General features: G+C 37.1%; 1 protein-coding gene across 9 annotated transcripts in view; it reads right to left on the reverse strand.

Moving 5' to 3' along the window:
• Window positions 1-222: 222 nt before the first annotated feature.
• Window positions 223-25,993, reverse strand: part of CTBP1 (C-terminal binding protein 1) — a 247,211-nt gene continuing 221,440 nt past the window's right edge. For 8 of the 9 annotated variants that reach the window (XM_074904348.1, XM_074904350.1, XM_074904356.1 and 5 more), the window contains 6 exons: window positions 22,982-23,188; window positions 16,965-17,179; window positions 12,941-13,071; window positions 10,660-10,787; window positions 7,199-7,316; window positions 223-1,691 (listed from right to left, as the gene is read on the reverse strand). In XM_074904348.1, coding sequence (XP_074760449.1) covers window positions 1,505-1,691; window positions 7,199-7,316; window positions 10,660-10,787; window positions 12,941-13,071; window positions 16,965-17,179; window positions 22,982-23,188 — 986 coding nt within the window. In that variant the 3' untranslated portion in view covers window positions 223-1,504. The remainder of the gene's footprint in view (window positions 1,692-7,198; window positions 7,317-10,659; window positions 10,788-12,940; window positions 13,072-16,964; window positions 17,180-22,981; window positions 23,189-25,993) is intronic. The other variant, XM_074904351.1, reaches the window with a different exon arrangement.

Genomic DNA, 25,993 nt, shown 5'->3' on the forward strand with positions numbered 1-25,993 from the left:
TTTTGTCTTGCTTTCTGAAACTGCGTAGGGATGAACGACATCTTATCCAGGAGCACAGGAAAGGCCAAACCAGCTTCCAACTGAAATCCAACCTGCCTTGAAAACACTTCTGCCTGTGCTCAAAGAAACAAACTCTATCAATACAGCAAATACAATTACGTCCCGCTGCACGCTTCCATCATCACAAAAGCAAATAAAACAATGGACACTTCTCATGTTGGACTTCGGCAAAAGACGTTTATTATTATTATTATTGTGGTGGTGGTGTTGTACCTCCTCTGCTCTGCCCACAGTGGTGGCATAAAAGCTGTTACCATATTGTAGCTGATGATGCCGGTGTACAAATCAAAATCCATCTTAATTTCAAACTCCATTAGAAACACAGGAAAAAAGATCAACATTTACGAAATGTAAAGGGAAAAATGGTATGGAAAGAATTTTTTTTTTTTTTTATTTTTCAAGCTTCCAAGACAGTATTACAAACAACAGAGAGCAAAGTAAAGCTAGAAATGAAATACTTGACAGCATCTGTTTAAAAATTACAGCTAAGAAACCTAATAAAAGTTGAATAAACAGTTACTAGAAATAAAAATTTTTACACATATGATATTTGTCTGGGATTTTTATTTCTTTAAAATAATTCATACAAATGGTTACAGTCACAAACATGATTTTAACCAAAAATATTGCTAGCCTACCACATTACCAGGAAGGAATCAATGTAGGCAATGAAATGCTGCTACTTTTCAGTAGTCTAGTGCCTTTTTCGCATACCACCAATAATATATACTTTAACTGGTGACAAAAAGCACAATGCTCGTTTATACAAAACCTTTTTTTTTTTTTTCCTCAAAATCTCTTTGCAAGGTTGACTTCATTTTGAAATAAGGGAATTCATGCCAAAATTAGGAGAAACTGTTTTTCTTTTGTTTACTAAATTACTCTAAAAAATAAGACAAGCAGGTAGAAAAAACAATGCACTGTGTGGCGTAGAAAGAAAAATGGGAAAAATTCATTGTCCTGAGAAGTTTGCCAACTGCCTCATTTTTGGGCATGTTTTAAAATATAAAAGAAAGGATTTTTAATCTCAAAATTGGTTTGTTGAATGCCTCCCTTATGTTTTTCCTTGTTGACAGCTAAGCAAACAAACCCTTTTTAATGTTCTAAAAACTGTACACAGACAAGTACATTCATGATATAATTAACTACTAACTTCTCTTGCTTAACAAAGAACCCATAGGACACAGAAACAGTGAATCAGTCCACTGGACAGGGACAAACTACAATTTATACGGAGGAAAAAATGTTTCCAAATCTTCTTTTTGTCTCCCACCTTTTCCTTTTATACTGTATATTGGACCAGTTTCTAAAACAATAATCGTCTCCTCCTGTAAGTTCATGGTTTTGCTTTTAATCAAAATCCAGGGTTTTGTTTTGTTTTGTTTGTTTGTTTTCCACATGTTGAAGTTGAAATCTCCGATGTTGGGAATGCTGTTTTCGTAGGCTACAATTGGTCGCTTGGGTGGTCTCTATCAGCTTCTGGTTTGACAGTTTGGCCGGGGGAAGGAGCATGGGGCGGGTGGGCTACAGCAGGGAGGCCGTGTGATAAAGACATGGGGTTGGGGACTATTCCTTCTACTGCTGCTGGTATGCCAGCTGAAGCCACACTTACAACGCCTGGGGGATACCTGCTGAGAGAAGAAAACGAGAACATACATTAAAACCAGGGGCTGACTGACTGGGAAGTCCATCTTGCCTCCTTCTAGAGCTATGCAGATGCTGCTTGTGTTTTCAGACCAGTGAGACAGACAGTGTGTTAAGCTCCAGATGAGATACCTTAGGTAGATGCTGCTAAATAAAGCAAAAGATGCTGCATTTTACCGAAATCAGAAACAAAGGTTTCCTAGATTGTTTCTTTAGATTTCAGGTTAAATAGGATGAATGGAATTTCTAGCAATGGAAACAACCTGGAAGTATTGCTCTTGAAGTACACCTCAACAAGAAGTAATTCAGGATAGGTCTGTGCAATACCTATCTGTCCTCTAAGACTTTTCCTCAAGTTGACCTTTAGGGATTTTTCTTCTCTTTCATTCTCATGTAGAATTTTAAAATTTCATTGTTGTGGTTTGAAAAATTATTTCTTTAAACTAATCCTGCAGTTGAAGCTTTCTGATAGTTCACCAGAACAGAAATCATAACCACACACTCTTAAGATGACAAATTCAAGCCTACTGCACCCTAGTAACTTTTTCAGCAAACTTGTCACTGTACTTGTCTGAAAGAACCAGTACTAGTTACAGATAGCATAAGTGCTTTAGGCAGACTACAAGAGAGATGCAAACACAAAAACCTATGGATGGTTTTAAAGATTCCTCGCTATCTGGATGAACACCAAAGACTACATATTTTACAAATTCAACAAAAAAATCACCCCCTGATTCAGCTTGATTTTATGATGGCTTTTATATTATCAGGCTAAAACCAGTCTTGCAAATCTACTGCTTCAATCCCAAAGCTCAGATGAGTTTGATGAACACTGATATTTCGCAGCGCTGTATATGAACAACAGCTACGCATGAATACAATTAACAAAAGTATGTTTTCCCCTTAGTCAAATAACTTGCAAAGGGGAATTGAGGTATCTCACGCTGGCCACTAACACTGGCCCTTGGCTCCCCCCCCATCATAAAGCTGCACACTCATCACTTGTTGTCTCCTGCTATGTTCTGCTCACCCAAACATCCTAGTGAGAGCGTTATCCATTTAAAAGCCTTAAACACACAAACCTACTACTTACTCTGGCATTTGCTACCCTAGTATTTACTTAGAACTAAATGGGAGAAAAGGCACTTGTAGCCTAGTCAAGCTTTTTCAAATATCACATTATTCTGATGTTGATTTTCTTCTCAGAGTTCAACGCTAAATGCATCTGAAAATTTCACCCCATTTCAGTAGGGTCTTTTCTAAAGTAATGCATGTTTGTGCTGCTCATCCTAAATTCCCTCAATCCGAGAGAAAATTAGTGCAGAACTTATACAAAACTCAGAGGATGAAAAAAGCTGGATGAAAGCACATTTATTTGTTCTTTTTTCTTCTACCACTGAAACATCATAGAAACGTTTTTTGCAAACGCTGTGCCAGAGGGGCTCAGCATGGCTATCCAACATGGCACAGGGACCACACACTGGCCTGGTCTTCGTGAGAAAGATTCCTACAGATCACACCAGTGACTGTAACCTGGCATGGATAACCAGTATATGAAAGATCACACCACCTGTAGGCCAGAACTTTGTTCCCGACTGTACACATATTTACGGGGCTTCCAATGTTAATACCTTCTCTAGAGAGGTTCCTTAGAATTAATTTGCAGTTGCTAATGGAATTAGTTTCTTGTTTCAGTACCTTAATTTGAATCTTATTAATCATATTTGCTTCAATTCCTATGAAAACTCTCAGACTGGCTACTGCTTTATTTATTCAAGTTTAATTTTGAAATGGCTTATCTGTTACTCTAGGTGCTTTGCAAAAAAAGCACAACACGACATGACAAGAACTTCCATTCAAAAGCCCAATACAGCAATTGTTTCCAACGCAGAGTGTCTGCTTTCTAATAACATATTCCCCAAGCATCAACACACTGGAGCTGGGAGAAATCAAGGAGAGAGTAAATTTTGCAATTGTGTTTCCCTCCAGAAGAGAAATCAGAACCTCCCCTTGTGAAAATGGATGGTGCTGGACCAAGAGCATTTACAGTTACCTTATGAGTACGTTAAGCAGTTCAAAGTACACATCTGTAATTCTCCTTTGACTCCAAAGATTCTTTCTGTATATAAAAATATTCCCCTTGGATGCCAAGTTATAACAACTAGGATTCTACCTGCCAGCACTTCTTCTCAGATACAGGCTTCCTACAGACTTTTAGCAATATCCAAAAGCCCTACAATTGCTTTTCTTGTCCTAAAGCTACACCATGGCAGTAGCCAAAATACCAGTAACATGGCCCTCTACAGAAACTGTATTTTGCTTGACAACTCCTAACCCTATTTTGCCATTCTCTTTTCAAAATTTTTGCCCCTTTTAAATTTAATCGCAAGTGCTGTTCAAATTGTAACTCTGAAAGGAGGGCACATAAACTCAACAGCCTCTACACATGGGCATTTCCATCCTACATAACCTTTCCTTATGTTGCTATTTATTGCTTTTCTATTCTTAACCAGCAAATACATTCCCCTCCAGCACTTCATAAAGTTGCTCCCCATCTTCCTTCTCTGGCAGCAGTAAGCTGAAATGTTTTCCAGGTAAAATGTCCACTGAATTACGTTTTCATGAAAGCAGAAACAAGAGATGAGTTACACCTCCTCTGATACTTCATGTTCTTCTTTCTCCCACATAATTTATGAAGAAAAATACAGTAGCCCTATTAATTAAAACTGAAAGGCAACTTTAGTTTTCATGTTAATCTCCTTTATTTTTTAAACTGCAGAAGCACCTTGAACTCACTATGTTGAGCTCTTTTCAAGAAACTGAGTCTGTTCTAAAAGAACTTAAAATTTAAGTGCATGCTGTTATCTTACATTACAGTCTGAAAATCATCAGAGAAACACCTCAACATGAAATAACTTCTGAATTATCAACATCTAACTATTCTTACCCAAGTACCTTCTCAGTACCTGGGTATTCTCATCTTCTGCCCGTTAGAAGGCAGAAGAATATGTCAACATGTCTATAAATTGCACAGCCACTGTTTACTGGCTGTTGAATTTCACTTTGCCTATAACCTGCACGCTCTGTTAACACAGGAAATGGCAGGGGGTTATTTAACAGGCAGCTCACTAACAAATACACAGTAATAACACAAGAACAAGGCATATTATGCTGCTTCACTGACACTACTACAAATAGTTCCTTCTCAGGAATATCGTTAATCTTTACTCATGAGATGGATCCCGTTTGCTTGAACTTTTGTGTTGATAAGGCATCTTGCATTTCACAGAGTAAATGGTTTTGTTTTCCACAGAATATGATGATATTCAGATGATCTAGATTATATTTTGCTGATTAATGCTCAATGTTCTTTGCTTGTGATAATATCTGGTAATTTAAGAGTTCTGTCCTATATCAAAACACAAGTAAATGACATATCCAGAATAAAATAGCCTCCTTAATTTTTGTTCACCGAAAGAGCTATTTGTGTTTTTTAACATATAAATTATTATCCCAGGTCTTATCTTCTAATTCAATTACGTGACTATCGATACAGTTATTAGCACATCTGAAACATCATACTGCCTGTGAAAGACTTCATTCAGAACCCAGTTGAACATAATCTTGGACTGCAAAGAGAAGACAGAAAATTTTTTTCAAAAAATCCATTCAAATTCTGTACTTAATCCAGGTAGGCATTAAGCATCAAACACTGCTACTGAAAACAATTTCTTCATAAAGCCTGAGTTTCAAGCTCCACCTATTTTATACCGCACAAAATAGTAACCACCTTCACCCACGCTCAAACACTATTCTATAACCCCTCCAAAAAAGCTTTTACAATTTGTTGTATGACTCTGAACTTCTCCCTCAAAATTCCCAAAATGGGTTTTGCATTTGAAAAGAATTGTGAAGTCAGAATTTATTTACGATAAGTTTTCGGTATTGAAAAAACTGACTGAAGCAAAGTCTAAAAAAGGCATTCAGTTCTGTGTTTATCCTGCTTAAATTAAATACATATGGTCTTTACCTTGTAAATCATTAACTCCCAAAACATTCCTAAGTTGAAATCCATTTCTAGCTGTGAAGCCTGCTTCTGCTCAACTTGCGACCCTCAAAATGAGAACAAACTTCATTATATTTGGGCATGTAACCCTGTTCTTAACGGCCCTAAGAGCCTTGGAGTTATTACCCCCAGTTCAGCAACACCTGCCTTTAAGCCTTGGTTGCATTCAGCTCCATCCTGAGTACTCCAAACTGAAGTCAACGAAACCACATGCTGTGTGGGAGAGAACACATGTGCCTGAACTTTTCATTTGAGCAAATAAAAATACTCTTCTTCAGATATTTAGATCTATGGGTACTTTGTGCAAAAATAAACATCTTGACGTGATGTGAGATACACGTATGCTGATCAGATCAAAGTTAACCTTTTCCTTCTGTGAGTTTATGGCTACGGAGGAGGAGATTACGGCAGAGTGGTGACACTCCCCCCTGTCATCTCCCCATCACTTTCTGATTAAGAGTATTCGAAATCACTGGGACACAGAGCTTTGCTTCTCAGCAGTGCACAGCTGGGTTCTCACATAAGGTTAACACACACACAAAAAATTGTGTATGTATTAGAAGTATGGAGTAGCCCTCCCAAAGGAGGACAAAGATAGGAAAGATGTATGAAGGAGGACAGCAGAAAGATTAGGACAAAGAGATATAAAAAAATACTGAAAGGACTGCAGTGTCCCTTCCCTCAAGGCATTGATGGAAGCAACTCTCTGTAGTTTTCTCTGCCACTTTCATCCTATTTATGAGTAAATACCATACTGGAAGATAAAAAATTGCAGACATTTTTCTTAAATAAAAATTGTGTGAAGCTGGCTATTAGGAAAAATCTGCTGCTAGAACAGCTGCTAGGGATAAAGGGACAGAAAAAGACTCTCAAGCAAATAAAGTAACTAAGGAATGTACATATTAGATGTAAAAAATTGCCCCTTTCTATTAATTATTAAGAGCTGCTTTCACAGTTGATTAAGAATACAAGTCCCTCAAATGGTTTTGCTTAAAAATTAAACATGTAATTTAGAAAACACTATTTTAAACATATTTTCATAATCACCACAAGCTATTCCACACTGTTATTTGTTCTTTCATGTGTCTGGAGGCCACAAAACCATGGAACAATAGCTTATTATTGAAAGTCTTTCTGTAACCTACAGCTACATCATTACCTTAGGCAAAAGGAACACAAACTTCCACTGCACTCACTGGAGATGACCAGAATTGGTTTACCTGAATATACAAAAACCTGCGTATTGTTCAGATATTACTAATCACACAAAACAAGATAAGAAAAGGAAATGTACTTAGGCACTGCATGACTGACTTCAACTAGCAAAACAAGATTATTCTCCTGAATGCAACGAAGGTCTTTTATTTCTTCTAGAATACCTACCTCTGAAGTAAGGAAGCATTTCTTTTACACCTCCAGCACGCTTACCTGTATGCAGCACCATTAAGCTCTGGATGAACAACTCCGGGATCCATGCTGGCCCAATGTGTAGCTGCAGTCAAATGATCTTTGTTAACACAGTTTTTCAGACTGTCTGGAATACGACCTAGGATGAAGTGAAGGAGAGGGAATAAAAACCCTAAAAATAGTATGCCTTATGTTCTTAATGTATCTATGCTAAAAATAGTTATAAATATTTGCATATTTAAATCAACACATAAAATCACACGAAAAGCTTATTTTTGATCTTTTGACTGGGACTTAGTTAATAATGGTTAAAGTGTTCTAAATAACTTTGATTTCCCTGTCTCTCTTTGTCTTTTGTATACAGGGTCTCAATAAAACCATGATCAACAGCTAAAATTTGAATACAGAGCACGGCTGCTCAAATTCAGTAATGTAGCCTCCTGCTCTCTGTTGTCAACTTCACTTTCCTCCTCTTCCCTCCATGTGTAACAGCAATAAAAATCCTTACTGAAGAATGCAGTATTCCGAATAGAATTTTGCCATAAACCTGAATATGACTGACACTTTTTTCCTGTCCTCCTGATCCTCTTCATCTCAACTGCTCTTCACATTTATTTACTATATTAATCCTCAGCCATCATTTTCTTTCCTACAAAACTATACATACACCAGTAAACTCCCTTCCTCATTGCTTCAAAACTTATGCAGAACGTCTGAACTATAACTGAAGTTTTAAGACTCAGATACTGGAAAATCTGTCAACCTGATTCAGCACATACTGGACAATCTTTGACTGTCTTCTGCAGAACTACCTCCAGCCCTGCAAAAAATGACAGGAACAGATACGACACACATTTGCTTCATGGCAACAGGAATATTTCCACCTATTTCAATGGGACATCAATTGGAGCCTGTGTTTTTTCCGACATCTGTTTTAATGTATCTTTTCTAAAGTTTAATCTTACTGTGCATTTGCAGTCTACCCCTACTACTGCTGGCAATAGTACTCCAGAAATGCTTTCAAACACTGGCCATGCTCCATCATTAAAGAATTCAGGCTTTTTGTCTCCAGCTTCCTACTGGAAATTTGATTAAGGACTTCACTACTTTTTGCCTTTTTGTTCTATCCATCAGCCTGGCCACAAAGGGGGTGTAGAAAAGCCTTTCCACAGAATTGCTTTTTGTCTAATGGATAACATTAAATACTTGTTACTCCATGACTTGCGCTTATGTCACTAAAACTTCCCACCTCTCCTATGCACAAGCTGAAAGGGCTTCTTAGTTTAATATCAGACAAGATGAGGTACATGCCCAATTATGGATGAATTACTACCATTCTCCTAATTAGAAATCATCTTCTAAATTTAGCTGAAATCTACATCTATCTAAACTTCTACCAGAATTGTCCATAAACTTAAACATTTATCTTTCTTCTTCTGATACTTATCCTTCTCAAGTATTTTTAAATTGCAATCATGTCTTTCTCCTTGCCCCTCTCATTCTTCATTTTTATAGCTTCTGTAGGTATGTTCTACTAGTCTCCCCTTACAAACCCATATTTATTTTAAACCTGTAAAGATCTTTTTCACTTGACATGCTTGCCTTCCCATTTCTTCCATTACTGTTTTCAGTGGTTCTCCTTATTTAATACTTCGAATGCTTTGATGTTCAAAAATATATTTACAGATATATAATCTCTGCTTGTTAGTTTTATTTTATGCATCAGAACGTCATTGACTTTTTGGTAAGAGCATAACTACTTAATATCTTTATCATCAGATAGTAGTCATAGCCTGCATTCCTTCACTGTACACCTTTTTCCAATTAGTTTCTCTCTCTAGACTCTGTGTTCCCCTATGACTTTCACAAATCCAGCTTTATCCCACACTTCCCGTTATCTTTCCTACATTTGTTTCACCGCAATTCAATGTCATTCTCACCTCCCTAATGTTGGCCTCAGTCTGATCTTACTACAAACCATGTGCAGACACTGAAGTGCTGACAGCTTCAATACAAATTAATGCTACAGAATGCTGATAGTACAATCACACACTTTTAAGAAAATATAGGTCTGTTATCCCAGGCACAAATGTTGGGGCTATTGCACAGCATTAACATAAAAGTAACTCCCTACAGCTGGCTCTTACTCAGTTTTCAGACCTTAGCCTATTAATGCCTATTTGCACATCAATCATGCCCCAAGTAGGTACTGTATGTAGTTTGTGCAACCTCTCCCAGAGCTATCTGGGAGTAGGCAACAGTTATAAAACAACTTAATGAATGTACTATTAGAGTTCTGCTGGAGTATAAGTACAAGGACCGATTCCAACAATGGGAAAACCAGAGAAAAATAGTCCCGTAAAGGGCAATTTGGATTAGGAGTTTTAAGAGGTGCCTTTAATCACCATTCAGGAGAATCTTTTTTCTGCACAGGCTATAAGTGAAACTAAATTGTGCAGCCTCTCCAGGCACAAGATACAGGCAAAGCTACTGCTAGTGCTGTTGTATAACAGAGCAGTGTGTTGGCACGGAGCTACTCTCAAGGTGACACAGATGGCCCTTCATGTCTGCAGAGCATTCAGTCTATACTGCCAAGGGGGAAACAGCAAAGTCCTACTAAAGAGAAAACATTAGTGCTTAATGAATCATTTTCCAGTATGAAAATCCTTCCTTTTATTTTAGGCTACAAGGGATTCAAACCAATGCCAAATGGCTCACTCTCCTCATTTTATTTATTAGCAGTGCATGTTCAAGACATAACTGTTTTCCTTTATGTGAAGAGTTCACAATTACATGGTAGTTATATAACAAAGAGACTTTGCTCTTTATGACTTCTTTAGCAATGCTTTAAAGACAGGAACATCTAAAAACAGTATTCTCACAACAAAGTATTGAAAACTTTGTTTTGATGTACAGAATGACTTGTGGAGATATAAGGATTACTAGGAACAGCAAGCATGAAGCCCTAGATATTTTTGAACATTACAGACTTAAAAGACACTGAAATTCCAGACTGTCCTCTAAGACAAATTTGGATGAACTTTGGAAAATACAAAGGAGCCAAAAAGAAAAGAATACAGGAAACAGAACGGCTCATGACAAGTATAAGGGGGCACCTAGGAAAACCTATGAAAGATACCAGCAATATCTGGATGACTTGCAGTCAAACCCATCAAGTGGGTAAATATTTACAAGCAACAACAAGAAAAAAACTGCATTTTTCACATATAAGTAGATTTCTGTTATATGGAGAAAGTACTTATTTTGCAGTGTCTGCCTTCTCCGCGATGGCAATGAGTCTCCAAAATGATCTGTTCCAGTTCTAAGACTTAGTGGGTATTTGCTCATTTCTACATTCCAAATATTAGAAATGGTAAACAAAACCTAGGGTTGGTTCTTTTCAGCATCTTTCAAGACTGAAGAATGAAAAATTTTCTTAAAAAGAAATATGTGGTGAAGGAGCTAATAAGGTGAATTAGTACCTGTGATCGCCCTTCGGATCTCTCGTGCTGCTTCCTCCCGCATCTCAATTGAGGCTTGTTCACTATACCAGGCTGCATGTGGGGTACAGATCAGGTTTGGTGCATCCTTCAAGGGGCCCTGACTAAAGCTAAATGAAGATTTAAAACAAGATCAAATGATAAAAAATATTGAGGGGGGAAAGGGGGGGGGGGGGGGGGGGGGGGGGGGAGAAATCCAGATGGGATTTGTACATACACTGATTAATTACTACAGCAGAAAAGAATTGCATTTCTATGCCTTGTTGGGTTTGCTTTTAATTTAATACACTATTCATGGTATAAATAAGCAACAATCACCTCTCATAGGCTCAAAGGATAGAACCTAATTATAGCAGCAACATTAGCTTCTGTCCAATGCACTTACTGCTAACTACAGCCACTGCTACTCCAGTTCTGGTGCAGAAATGCATAAAGCAAGACCCAAATCAATTCAGAATGCCATTCCATTTGTCCATTTCATCACAGTTTTACTGCATTAGCCAACAATGCTGTTCTCTCAAGAGTCAATGTCAATGAGACATTTAGCCATTTAAAGAAAAAAAAATCTTACAATTATTTCCAAATAATTGTGTCCATCAGCAGCCTCAACTTTTTTTTTAATAATTCAGTTATTTTTCCTGTTATTTTAACTATTTTTTCTCCACAGAAAGAAGGAAATTTACTTTACAGATTGATTTTCAGGGAAAGCAATAAATCTGTGTAAAAGTGCTATCACAGAGTAAAGAAACTGAAAATAATGGAAACTTGCTCCTCCTACTTATTTCCAGTTTTAATAATCTTACAGTCAATTGTAACAACAGGAGAATAAATATTTTAAGACAAAAGCTTGCTTTCAGAGTTGGTCACAATTCATAAACCGATAGATTTCATCTGTAGTTCAATAAACATCAAAATATCTGGCAAAACTCCTGAATAAAGAGTTGCATGCTGCGATCAGATAGTCATGCAGCACTGAAGCCAAAGGAAATTGTGGCTGTAATCCTGCAACTGAATCTCTGCAGATGGCATCTCCATGCAGTAAATGGGGCTTCCTATAGGTGCAACGGTCTGCTTGTGCAGATCCGAGATCTGAATTGGGAAGAATGTATGTAGCTGAAAGTCCCTTGAGCTGTGAGACTCTGGCTTTGCACAGCACTATTGCATTGTAATGACTACATTTAGAAGTAAATGAATGCAGGGTATGCATAAATAAAATTAAATATTTGTGATGTGGTATTGTGTCTCAGTAGATAAAAAGATTTTACCTAAAAGGATACTATTCTGGGGTTTTTTAAAGCTTCTATTCCCCCAGCAAGCTGATACGAGAGAAACTGTCCTCTCCCCAGTCTTTGCAACCTGCCCTCAAGTCCTGAATCTGTTCCTCTTCAAAAACTTATGTGGATTGTTCCAGTTAAAATTAACACTTTTCCCTGCTGAGACTGAACAACTGAAAAAGGCTTGTCACATACAAGCACTAAAGCAGTCTGTTCTCATAACTGTAACTCAGAAGTCAGGCTCAAGACCCAAGGCCATATCAAATAGGCTTGTTTCTGATTAAAAGTGCTGGTATCATAATACCAATGCCACTCTGGGGAGTGGTACAGTTCTGCCTAAAACGCTGGACTTCAAGAAGTCACCTGGTGTGACTTAGTGTCATTCAAAAACTAAGGCTTGTGCTACCAGCTCTTCTAACAACAGCAGAGTAACTACTCCCCTGATAAAGGGTAAAACAAAACAAAACCTGCACACTGACCACCTTCCTTCTCTTAACTTCTTGTGCAACCTGTTAAATTTACAGCTCTTCTGCAGAGGCAATCTGGACAAGAGTATGTCTTTTCCTCCAGAAAGGTGTCATAGTTATTTCTTACACCAAATCCCAACTCTTTGCCTTCTGAAAGAATCTGCTCAGACATCAATATTAGTTGCTCCAGAGTTGCATCAATGACAAATGAGCACTCCCCTCAAAGCCATGCCCAGGATTTGAACCCAAGTCCCTGCTATTTCTACTACATAAACTAATTGGATTTTTTTAAAAAATAGTTAAATCTTGGATGTCACTTTTTTCACTTCTGACCACATACACAAGCTCCATCTACATTTGCATTAGTCCAGTGCTGCACAGATTCACGTTGCTTTACTAAGAAGTATTTAGCTACCAAATGAAGGGAAAACTCAATTTACTTGTTGCTGTTGATTGTATCATGCACTAAGACTTAAAAATAAGAAAGTGAACAAAATAAAAAGAAAAGAAAAGGAAAAGCACCTGAATGGTTCTGACTCATGTACATCTAAGGCTGCCCCTCGTATCCTTCCTTCCTTCAGGGCCTGTGCAAGTGCTTTTTCGTCTACTAACCCACCTCGAGCTGTGTTGACCAGGAAAGCCCCTTGTCTCATCTAGGGAAAGTTAAAAACAAGAATGATGAAATAAAAATAAATGAAATAAAATCGTTGTGGCATTATTTTTTTACTCAAAAGAAGCATCCATTACAACAAAGGCTATTCAGCTGGTTTAACCTGTAACAGTTGTCTTCCCTTTCCATCGGAAAGTACCACAAAATGTGATGCTTCTAACAAAATGCTATTTCACAGCACTTAATAACCTTTTGTTTCTTGTAAGTAGTGTCTTTTAATAAAAGCGTTTTCAGATATTGTGCAGTAACATGATCAAAAGATACAACTGTGCATATGAAAGTGACAGATCATTTTATGCCTTTTTATTTCACTGTGAAATTGCATGAGACAGAAACTACAGCACATATGAAACAAATTCATATTTTGTGGTTTGAAACTTTCACACAAATAAAAGCCTACATGAATTTTTCAGAAAAATCAATGCTTTTGGATTTTCAAACACTTTTCCCTTTAGTTGCCAAAACACAGTAGATCTATGTTTTATTTATTTTTGTTACTTCAGCTTCCTCCTCCCTGTGAGACTTTTCAAATAAAGGTCTAAAGAATTTGTGTATTATTCAATTAAAAGGCATGAAAATGAATTTGGTTGAGAACGCTGTGTGCCCAGGAGAGAAGCTGTGCTGTGCATTGTGCAGATTAGCATTGTAGATGACACTGTGTGGGGAGAACTACAAGAATTTACACCATAATATATCCACAACATGAAAACAAAGTGGCGGTTTAAATAAGAGAGATGTTACGGAAAAAAAATAAATTACTACATCCTGCTTCCAGCCACCCTAATATTTCATACAGCTTCTGATCTCAGAAGCATTTCTGTGCATGAAGGTAAGCGTATGAAGAGCAGGAACCATGGTGAAGATGAACAATAAAAAAATTCTCATTTTGTACTCAGTTCATCTCTCACCGTAAGAAGAAGAAAACCCCAACATTTTGACACCAAGTCAACTAATTGAAACCTACACATCAAACTAAAGCTTATGTAAATGGATCCTTACTCTGAAAGCCTGAAGTATCAAATCCATGCACAAGGAGATTTAGATGAAAGTCAGCTACAAGAATTTTTTTTACATGAATGAAATCACAGGAATTATTAAACAATTAACATGCATATACTTGCAGTAAGGTTGTAAGAAAAAGCCCCCATATTTTACTGGCCAACTCACTCACTGGGTTTAGTGTGGCCCTGCCTCTCTTTTGCAGACTTCTTGGGCTTACAGGAGAACCATCCACTGGTCTGTATAGCAAAACCGAAGAACTAAGGGATAATTCTTTAGGCTTTATGTAATTAACTGGGGAATTAGAACAGTGAACAAATGGTGGTATGATCTTAAGTTGGTCTAGTAACACGATGTCCTGAACTATCACTGAATCTCCACTACTTAAATCAGCTGAGAGAACTAGATTAAAACTAGCCCAGGAGGGTTGACCCAAGTGACAATCACACCTGCTGTGCAGGGATGCCACAGAGGCCTGTGGGAGATCATACACTCTATTTCTGTGCTCCTGCAAACAGGTAGCTTGAGTTTTAAAGTATAGCCTATATGCCCTTTGAAGGACTTGAGAATTTTAATCAAAGTGAACCTTGCTTAAATCTTCTGTCCAACCTTAATAGCCTTGCTTGACTTTTAATTTTAGGACTATTTATAAAACTCTAAAGCTAGTACTAAGACAAGTCTAAATCAAACATAATATGGCTGCATAAATGTGTTCTTGTGAGAATGAATTATATGACTCATGATAAACTATAAGGGTGGACGCAGCTGGAGATGACCCTCAACAATAGGTGGAAGCTTGAAAGAGCTTCACAGCTAGAACTGGTGACAGCTCTTAGATTCACCTACACTAAACCTGCATAGCTGCTTTAAAGATGTATTGTGTTTAAATTGCAGCGTCTCTTCCTTAAATCTGTACAACTAAAGATGAACTCAGCTTCTCTTAAGAGGACTTGATTACCATGGGTTCAATAAACACAAGCTTGAAACACTTCTGAGCTACTCTGGAACTATAAGGTCAAGCATGACAGCTAGGCAGAATGCTGACTAATTAAAGGGAAAAGCTACTGAAAGAGAAGACTGACACCAATTTTCAGAGACATGTAAAGGTTATATATAATTTAAGATACTAAACAAAATTCAGGGTGAGACTTTAGTGAAATGAGATGCACCATACTTCTCTATATTTAGATAACTGGTTATTACATGAGCATGCAATATTAGACAGAAGCGACATGCAACACTCTCTAAAAATTTTAGGCCAACTCTAACATCTGTGATCCTAAAAATAAGTATTCTGCTCTTTTTGATACACATTCAGAAGGTCTGTTCTATGAAAACTAAGCAGTCAGAGGTGTTACAATTCTACAGTTTTCACATCAGCTGTTGCAATACAGACTGCTTCACCCAAACTTTTATCCAAAGCAAGAAGTATTTTCTAACATTTTAATTCTTGCTTTAATCATGAAGGATAACAAATAGTAAGATAAATGCTTAAGATATACTTTCCAGTACAGACTTTATTACATGCATTTCATTTCAGATGGTATCACCCAATTTTAACATGTTTTGATTGTTTCTCTGATTAATGCACTAAGTCCTCTCCAAAGCTCATCACATTTATCCACCTCCACTCACAAACTCCCTGTGATACACTTGCCCAAGTTTCACAGTCCACTGCATAATGAGACCACTGCTAAGCCTCTAGACGGTCCCACTGAATTCAGCGTGGTGCTGTTTGGTTCTAGATGTCTCTTGCAAAGACATCTAACCATGTAATAACCATTAAATGTACCTGAGCACACAACAGAAGAGAACATTCAGGGCAGGGTGACACAGCTCTGTTCTCTTACAGATTTGCATTTTAAACTTCTAAATTTTTTTAAGAGTTTTAAATCCCAAACCCTGATTTTATATATTTTATATTTTATATTTTGGGCTGGATCTGCCAAATTCCTAAACTCTCAAATCAAGTAGTGTGTTATATTGTCAGTTTTATGCCATGAACCTACATGACTGTAGAACACGTTTAGTAGTTACTTCAGTTCTCCTGAAGTTCGAGTAGTAGGTGCAAACTATGTCTCAGAAGTCAAGCAATGATTTTACTGCAAGAGAGTGCTACTGTCATTGTTACCAACACATATGAACACTACATAGATAAAACTCAGCAAAATCAACTATTATATCTTCAGAGTTTCTTTCCTGTAGACTATTTAAATTCTTACATTTCAGTGTATTTCTGGCTGTTACCTACACTGAGGTTGGAGTCAGAGGTTAAACATTTAATGAAAAAGCCTACTATCAAATTAGTCAATAGCCAAGCAGTTACTACACCTAGATTTGGAAATTATTTTAATATTACCTAAAACCTAGGGAGAGGTTAGTACTAATTCCAAGAAACATTATTTTTCCAAATAATGCAATGCTGTAAACGAGATCCATCCATGAAGCGCTCTGCAAGCATCAGGACTGAGCACAGGGGGGAGCCATTTAGTCATAATCCTTAAATTGCATCTAGAGAACTCAAACCGAGGAACAAGAGAGAAAGGCAGAATTGCTATCTGGAAACACACAGGTAAAGGTAGTAGCTACCAGAAGACATAGAAAAAGTGCTTTTACAGAAATACAACTTTATTAATCAGAGCAACATTAAGAAGAGCAAATTACTTCCACAAATGCAATGTTACTGCACAAAAACCACAACAACAGCAATATATACACCACCAGATATTTCCTGAACAGTTATAAACCTGCTTGATCTCAAAGCAGCAAAAGGGAAAGAAATTTCTTTCAAACGAGAATCTGCCTGTTTACATAAATAAATGCTATAGTCTGTCAGCCACCAGCACCGGTGTGGAGGGTGCCCACAGCGATTATTACCTGCTTTATGGTGAAGTCATTAATAAGATGATGATTGTGTTCATTCAAGTTGCAGTGCAGGGTAACACAGTCACTGTGGAACAGCAGGTCCTGCAAAGTGCTCACCCGCTGCAGTCCCAGAGCACGCTCCATGCCATCTGAGAGGTATGGATCATAGAAAATCACACTGAAGCCAAAGGCTTTGGCACGTAGTGCTACTGCTTGCCCAACACGCCCTAGAACAAGATAAACATGCAATGAGAACAGATGTGAAGCAGCTGGTCTAAGGTAGCCTCCTCCAACCTACTGCAAACGCTTGTATCAAACCATACTCCTTTGTACAGCAACAGAAAGACAATAAAAACGAGGCGGCTCCCATCCCACTTGAAATCATCACTAAGAACAGAAATGTTACATCTGGGCTGTTTCACATTGCCTTGTTCAAAACAAAGCAGGAGGTTTGCACCTTTTGCAACCTGAGATATGAAATGCCAAGAGATGTCACATAATCTGCAATAATCTGTGTAATACAAGGGTTTGCCTGCTGGGCCTGTTTATGGTAAAACACTACTGCTTGTGAATGCATCCTGCCAAGGACTTACTCTTATCCATGTCAGACCAGCTGGCTTTAATAAAAAGCTATAAAATTAATCCTCAAAAATGGATGCAATAAAAGATAATTTGTTTAATCTGAAGCTCAATCATTCTCAATGCATGGAATCTCCTTTCTAAACTAATATTTTCTTTTATTTTAAATAACATCTTTTCAGCATTAAAATGCCTACAAGAATCCTGTCGTCTAAGGCTTTAAAAAATTCTGTATCCATCTACTTAAATGATGAATAAATACAGTCCATCATATGGCACCTAGTCAAGAAGAGTACACTACCATTTAGTATTCACATTGACTTTAGCTCTTCTCTGTTCCCCTTTCCTTACTGTCATATTTCAGAGTTGTGCCTGAAATTGCTGTTTGGGCACGATTCCCTGCCACATGTATCAGGAAGTGTGTTATTTCCCTTTGACACACTACCAGTAAAACACAGCAAAAAAAAGTGAGTGACTACATCTAGTGAGTATTTTGAAGAACAAGAACTAACACATTTTTCAGGTTGAAGACTATACACTAGATACTCACGTTAGACTATTACAAATGCTAGATAAAGACATTTCAAAAACATCACTAGACACACCACAATAATCATGTATCATTTATAAAAAAAAAAGTCAAGTTTTCTTTTATAACATCTGAGTTTGTTCAAAAATGCACCAAATTAACACAGGGAAATCCCGTCTCTTTCCAATTGTGCTTGAAGGGATTTCCCTCTGCTTTTCAGTTTCTCTTTGAATAAACTTAGGAAGCCACAGAAAAAAAGGTTTTTTGTTGATCATTTAACCTGAACACAGCAATTCTGCAGTGCCTAGTGACAGATGTGCTTGGAATATTAAACAGTATGTCAATCTGATGGGGGCTGTCTGCTTTTCTTTAGGGACACCAAGTTAAAATACTCTTCAAAAATCTTCCACTTCAAAACTTGCATACATGCTATATGTTTGCCTTTGAAGCTGTTTTTTATAAGCTTGAATTAGATGATTTTCAGCACAAACTCCGTATTATTTTGAAATTTTGGCATATTCACAGCTTAAGGAATCAGTCACACAACTGTAAACAATTTCTTTTTTTCTTTTTTTTAAAGGAAGCATATTGCTTTTACTCCTGGCTCCTCTCATTTTCACATGCAACATTCTGTCATCTGTTCTTTTTTACACTCTTTACAACGCTAATACCTGAGGGGATTCATGACAATGAAATCTCTTACAAAAGACTCTACAGTTAAAGCTACCCTTTCCATTCACTGCAACCAGGCTAACAAACCAAAGCCGCCGACTCTGTGAGCAAAGTTTCCTCTGAAACACTTGGGAATCACACGCGTGTACTTTTAGTCAGAATTGTCCTATTACAATTATTTTATGAGATAAAACTCTTCTACAATTGACAATTCATACTGAGTCTTGGTTGTTAGACAAATAGATAGGTGGACACACCTCATTGGTAAATTCCTTTTTAAACTAGTCTGACAATATAGCACAGCCACAAACCTATGATTGTTTTATCCTTTCCTTGAAAAACTTCTACTATGTAAGACTCTCATGGGCATGAGGGGTGGCTCAAAACCTACCTCAGCACATCAAGAACAACAGAACAGCACACAAAGCATCCCACCTTCAGGACAACTCTTATCTTAAAAGCATACACAATTTCTATGAACCTTAATGGCTACTTCCATGGAAGGCAAATTCTGAAGTTCAAAATACTAAATGAACTTCTTCATCTGTAGTCTGGGAATAATGCTGACAATGCACATTACATACAATTGCAAAAAAAAAAAAAAAAAGCAGAAAGCAACAAAAGCCTATCTTAGGAAACAGAGATTTATACAAAGCTCTAGCAAAGCCCATGTTTCATTTCAGCGACACCAAAAGTGTGAAGAAAGACTCATCAAAAATGCCTGGGTCTTTGTTTGACCCATCCACTCCCGTCAAGTCTCCCAACTACTCCTTCTCTGACCTTGACTTTACCAACGACCTGACTGGAGTGTGACAGGACAGCAGCTGCAGTTGCCAAAGACCCCAGCTCAGTCCTTGGGCAAAGAATGTGCATCCTATGCTGGTATAACAAAGTTTTACAAAATCCCCTTGGTGCTGCGGAAATGTTGATGACCTGCCTGCAGACTTCCATGGAAAGAAAAAGTGCTTTCACTTAGCAGCTCTTTCCTGTCTATGCAATAGTAATGGAGAATCTGGGTAATTTTTCCCTCCCTTTTGGAGAGCTCTGAAACGTGGAGAGTGCCATTTTGTTACATTTCCTGCTGAGCACATTAAGAGAGCTAGTAGGACTGCTAAGAGTGTATCATTTATTGCATGGTAATACCACACAACTCTTAAGCCTTAATATTGTCTGATAATGCAGATCAGTACTTTGGCCAACATCTAGTCGGGACCGTGGGACTGTTGAGAGAATACAGCAGGTGAGGAAAGACAAACTGAATGATGACATTTGTTATGATGCAGAGACAGATGTATCTGGAGGAATTTCACCTCTCTTGAGTGAGGAAATGCATTAGCTATTAGTCACCAGCATTTGTAACTGGAAAGGAAGGGAGTGTGACTTCACTGCCTTCACTGCTGTAAAATTATCATTACAGTAGAACCAGGTCCAGCTATCTATTCATCCAAGTACTGTTGCTCTTAAAAATTCTCCTTTTTTAAAAAAAAAATCCCTAAATATAAGATGAAAGTTTTTTTTTTTTAAAATGCAGGGCTTACTATCCACACTTGTGATGCATCACTTGAAATATAGGACACTGGGTAGTAATAAAGATTAAAAGTGACAAAGACAGCTGTTTAATGATGTGATATTATTATTTATGTAAGGCTCAAAGAATCACACACTTGGTAAAGACAGAAAGAAACACAAGCTCTGCCCTAAGGAGCTCAGAGGCTAACCAAACAACAAAACAATGACTGATGGTATCCAACAAGCACATGAAGGAGGAATTATGCTGTTGAGTCTCTGCTTATCTTCAAGCTCAATACAAGTAGAGGATGAGAGATGGGCATAACTTTAAAGGAGGAGCACAGAGTAATAGGATTAAGCAGGATAGACCAAGTGTCAAAGCAGGAATATGCATGAGAGGAGGCAAAGAAAAGAGAGTGGGTGATGGAAAGAAAAAGGCAAGTGAGTCATGAAACTTGGCTAGACCAGTGGACAAGGAAGTGAGTAGCTGAAGCTTTGGAGGGAATGACATAGTCATTCCATAGCACAGAGATAGGCAAGAGCTAGGGTGTTTCTATTCGGCAAAACAGAGAAAAGCCCAGGAACGGATATCAAGAAGGTCTGGACTTAGCTGCTGCAGCAGCAAAGTGATAAATTTAAGCAACTTGCTGCTGAAGACACCACAAGTTTAAGACAAGAATGGAGAAATGTAGCTGTGGTTGAGATATGAGACGATCTCAGACACACATGAACGAGGAAGGACAGAAACAGCAATACTACACAGCACTAGAGAAAAGGACTTAGATGATGAGAATTGTTCATTTTGTGTGCAACACATTCACTTCATAACTTCTTAGTGCTTCATCACTTCTGATGTTGACATATTTAAATAATAAAATAATAAATCAAGGCAAAGTAACAGATGTGGGAAGAGACCACTTGTAGAAAAACATAACCTAAGTGCACTAGTCTGTTGAAGGTTATTGTAAATACACATTTTAATTTAAAACTGGAGACAGGTAACTTCTTGCAGTGAGCCATAACAGAAGAGAGCCTAAGTGCCTGAAGTCCTCATATGTAGAGTCTAGTACAGCCCTATTTCCGCATCTTCTAAGACTACATTTTTATTTTTCATTAATACATAGCTACATAGGGGTTTGTCAGAACCCGTCAGAATCACAATGTTGTGCTTATTCACATACATGCAGGAAAAAAAGACACAATGCAAAGTTTTCAAAACTGACTTTAAAACTTAATTTTCCTTGAAACTGTGAATAACCTGTTGTAGGAAAAGAAATAGGAACAAGGAAATGGTTAATAACTCTAACAGATGTGTACCTTCAAAATCAGATTTTACTAGCCCTTTAATACACCCTGCACACAAAAGGCTTGCTTTTAAAAACTAAAACCAACAACTAGTGTTTTGCATAGCATTACACACATATTGGCAATCTGATTATCCATTTGTTTCTCTGTACTATTCAGTCACTCACAACAAAACCAACACACAAAATTCACTTAAGGAAGTCAATAATGAATGACTTTTTTTCCTAATCTCAGTCTGGAATTTGTGCAATATAAAAAATGCAATGTCAACAGGACAGATATCTCCAGCAAATAGGCACATAGTATGTGAGCCAAAACCTAGGTATGCATTTCTGTATTTAAAACACCAGAGGTGATAGCCTATTATTTATGTACAGATGCTGTGACTGTGAGTTCAATAATCATAGTGTGTTCAAATGAGGTATAGATTTGAGAAAGCAACTTCATGACTAACTTCTTGAAAGTCATATTTTAAAAGCAGTTCTTTGAATGTGAAGATGTTTTTGATGTGTTGCATACTCATTTAAATGTAACACCAGGCTATTTTCAGCTTGCAAAACTACGAGTTCATGGCTTGAGTTATTTGGCAGCAATGTGTAACTGGAACAGTCATTTAAGTATGATGCCTTGTTGTCAAAATCATATTATTAATTCCTGTGGATGAATACCACAGCAATTACATCCACAATCTATCAGATCTTTGATAAGACAAGCACATGACTGAATAATTTTTATATAGAAACTGACTTGCTTGTTTTTCTTCTTTACTTCTGTAACAGACAGTAATTAATTCATCTCAAGCAAGCCTGTCCATCTGTTAGATGCTGAAACACATTTAGGGCCATTCAAAGAGGTAAGTAGGTGATTTTATCAGGTCTGGAAACATTTCAAACTTTCTTGCATGTATTTTTCCTCTCATTTGAGCTGAAATACAATTTCAGATGCAGTTCAACCAAATGCATGAAATAACTGTTCTGCAGGCTGTTACTGCAGCAAGGACCTTTCAGATATGTTAAAAACAGTGAAAGCAAAAAAGCACAAACTGAATCAGATATGACAACAGACAAGAAATACAACATATACATGTGACATCGGGTTGAAGTAGCAGGGTTCTTCTCCTGGAAAAGGGAAGTGATGGTGTCTCCTTCTCTTACAACCAGTGTGCCTGACACCAGGCAATATGGCAAGGAAAGATGTACAGAGATTCAAAGAATTGAGAGAGTATCAGCAACAAAGTAAGTTTTCTGAGAGAAATTATGATATCTAAGGGGAAAACTTTTGAGACATATGAACACCAGGAATGACGTAATATTATACAGAATGCTTGTCATGGAAAGGAGTCATCTAAACATTTGTTTTTATAGCTCAAGCCTTCATAGCTTTTTAAAGGAACGGAAGGAGTGGTGTATTAAATCACCTCTCCAAGTCAACATACCTAATCCAATAATGCCCAAAGTCTCCCCTCTGATCCTGGCAGCTCCAGAAGCCACTTCCCGAATCTGTTCAACGCTTTGTACTCTCGTGCCTTCTCGCAAAGCCTGGTGAAGCCAGGTGGTTCGCCTGTACAGGTTCAGAATGTGGCACATGGTTGAATCTGCTGTTTCTTCTACCGAGGCAGCTGGCACATTACAGACTGCGATCCCTGCAAAGAATGGGGGGGAAAGGATACCAGTTGCCAATCGTTTCTTACTTTGTCCAATTTAACAGCAATTCAGGATTATGATGTTTAAATTTACAGATTTGAACACCTGTTTTTGCAGAAATACTAACTTTCTGACTGTAACGGTAGACAGAATATTTGACATAATAGTTAATAAATACATGCAAACATTTTTTCTGATTTTTTTATTACTATTTATTGTGTTTGCAAACAAAGGCAAATGGTAAATGCATCCCTGAAACCACAAAAGGTAAGTACTGAAGATGTCATAGTTTAGAACACAAGTCTTGATAAGCGCTCTACAGGCACACTGAACTAGGGGTTTTCAATAGCAGAGATCTACCTTCCTCTCAACAGTGCGTTAATGAACTTTGTTTAGATTTAATTGCGTGAGTTAGCTTTCCAGATACTGTCCCAAAAGTTATCTTTAAAATTTATAAAAAAGATAAAATAATTTATAATGACAGCAACAGCATATAAAGCCCTCACAGGAGGGCCATTAGTATTTCCAATTAATGTGTGGGTAATCATGACACAGGGAGGGACAATTTGTTGAGCATGGGTTTGTAGAATTACAACAAACAGAATCCAAGTCCTTTCCTGGTCCCTCAAATTAAAGAGATAACCCATCTAATTGTCAACAGGGAAATATAAAATCTGCTTTCACATGGCATGTAAAGATAATGCAAAATTAAGTCCATGTTCTTAATAGCTGAAAAGTTACTAAGCTGAAAAGGGCGTATCATCAAGCAGCTGGAAGGACTGTTACAGATTTCCACAGACAGTTGAGATGGATTGATCGAGGACTCACAATAGTCCTTTCTTACTTTAAAAAAAGCAGATCAAGCAACAAGTGACTAATTGCATGCAAGCTATCCCATTCTGCTTTTTACCTTCCAGTACTCAATATACAGCAGTTAAGCAAAATGTTTACTTGAAAAAGTTTGTGTCCTTTTTGGCTCATCTTTTTTCATACTATTTACTACATGTTCTCTCTCTAATCATCAGCTACCACAAATGTTTGTGTCTCAGTTCTGCTGACTGAGATCACAAACAGTACACAGTATAATCTCATGGTGGAGAAAAAAAAGTGTTTTGTATCCTAAAAAACACCCTAATACTATTTTCACTGTCTAGTTGTTTGAGTTTTTACATAAATAAATATTCAATGAGTTCTCAGCTAAACCCAGTATATCTTATGAAGCAAGGAAGAAAATATACCCTCATCAATAAAAGTAATAACAATCTGACAAATAAAGAAGCTCATACCATATTTATCTATGTTTTACATTGAAATGCCTTCATTCTGCTGCCCCGTACCTTTTTATAGCTTTCTTTAGATCAGTAAAAACCAACATAAGGAACCCGCAGAACTACTTTTCTCTGCTGTAGAGATACAGTGAGTGCTGAGTCACTACTCTTAGACTTACAAAAAGATAAAACAGCATAATTTGTTGGAATATTAATCTTGGCATCCTGCTAACATCAATGGTAGTACAAAACTCACCGTTTTTTAAAAATGGGGAAAAAAAGCATGAGTGGAGGGAAAAGTAGGAGACTGAAAAATAACATCCCTTTAAGTGCATCATATTAAACAGCAGCATTTGTTTATACAAAAAGTCTTTTTCAGGGAGCAAAAATGCAGGTTTTAGATGGCAAAACAAATTTAATAAGCATGTCTCCTGATAGTCGGCATCAACAAAACAATGCTTTAAAAGGAGCTTAGAGTTATGTTACATATTTGGCAAGAGAAATAAGGAACTGAACTCACCTTGTATGTTCTTCCCTAATGGGTTCCCTTAGGAAACAGAAATCAGATGATTTCTCTCCTAAAAAGGAGGAATTTCTTTTTCCCTGTTTCCCACCAATTTTAAAAACAGCTAATTTCTGAATGGCAGAGATACGGTGCACCATAAAAAGCAGCAAGAGGCAGGCAAGGATATGAAGAAAAGAGACATTTCACGTAGGAAAAGACATCACACTCATATCCATTGCTTCTATGGTCCCTTTCCTATCCCCTCTTTCCACTGCTTACAGTGATCTTGTGCATAGGTTCAGTGCTGAAAAAGGCTGGAGTTCATGGGCATCACCTTGACTCCCGCTTCACCTGCATCCAGCTACACTCACAACTTGTATGTATTTTCTAGTCAACAATTAATATATTTTCTAGTCAACAATTAATATATTTTCTAGTCAACAATTAATATATTTTCTAGTCAACAATTAATATATTTTCTAGTCAACAATTAATATATTTTCTAGTCAACAATTAATATATTTTCTAGTCAACAATTAATATATTTTCTAGTCAACAATTAATATATTTTCTAGTCAACAATTAATATATTTTCTAGTCAACAATTAATATATTTTCTAGTCAACAATTAATATATTTTCTAGTCAACAATTAATATATTTTCTAGTCAACAATTAATATATTTTCTAGTCAACAATTAATATATTTTCTAGTCAACAATTAATATATTTTCTAGTCAACAATTAATATATTTTCTAGTCAACAATTAATAAAGTGGAGAAAAAGCATACCAGATCTTAAAGATATTATCCAAGAAAGACACGTTTTTGTGTATTTTAAGAAGAGTAAAAGTGCTAACTGAATATAAATGAATATAATAGGCAAAGCTGGTAACAACCCCACAAGCCAGCTCTATGAAAATAACTCCCACAGTTCAGGAACTTCAGGAATATGTCAGACTTTACAGTCTACCTCTACACTACATTCCAAGAGTGAACCAAAACTTTTTACAATTAACTTTCATATTACCC

This window comes from Athene noctua, chromosome 4 (assembly GCF_965140245.1).
Source record: "Athene noctua chromosome 4, bAthNoc1.hap1.1, whole genome shotgun sequence".
In the NCBI taxonomy this organism is placed as follows: Eukaryota; Metazoa; Chordata; class Aves; order Strigiformes; family Strigidae; genus Athene; species Athene noctua.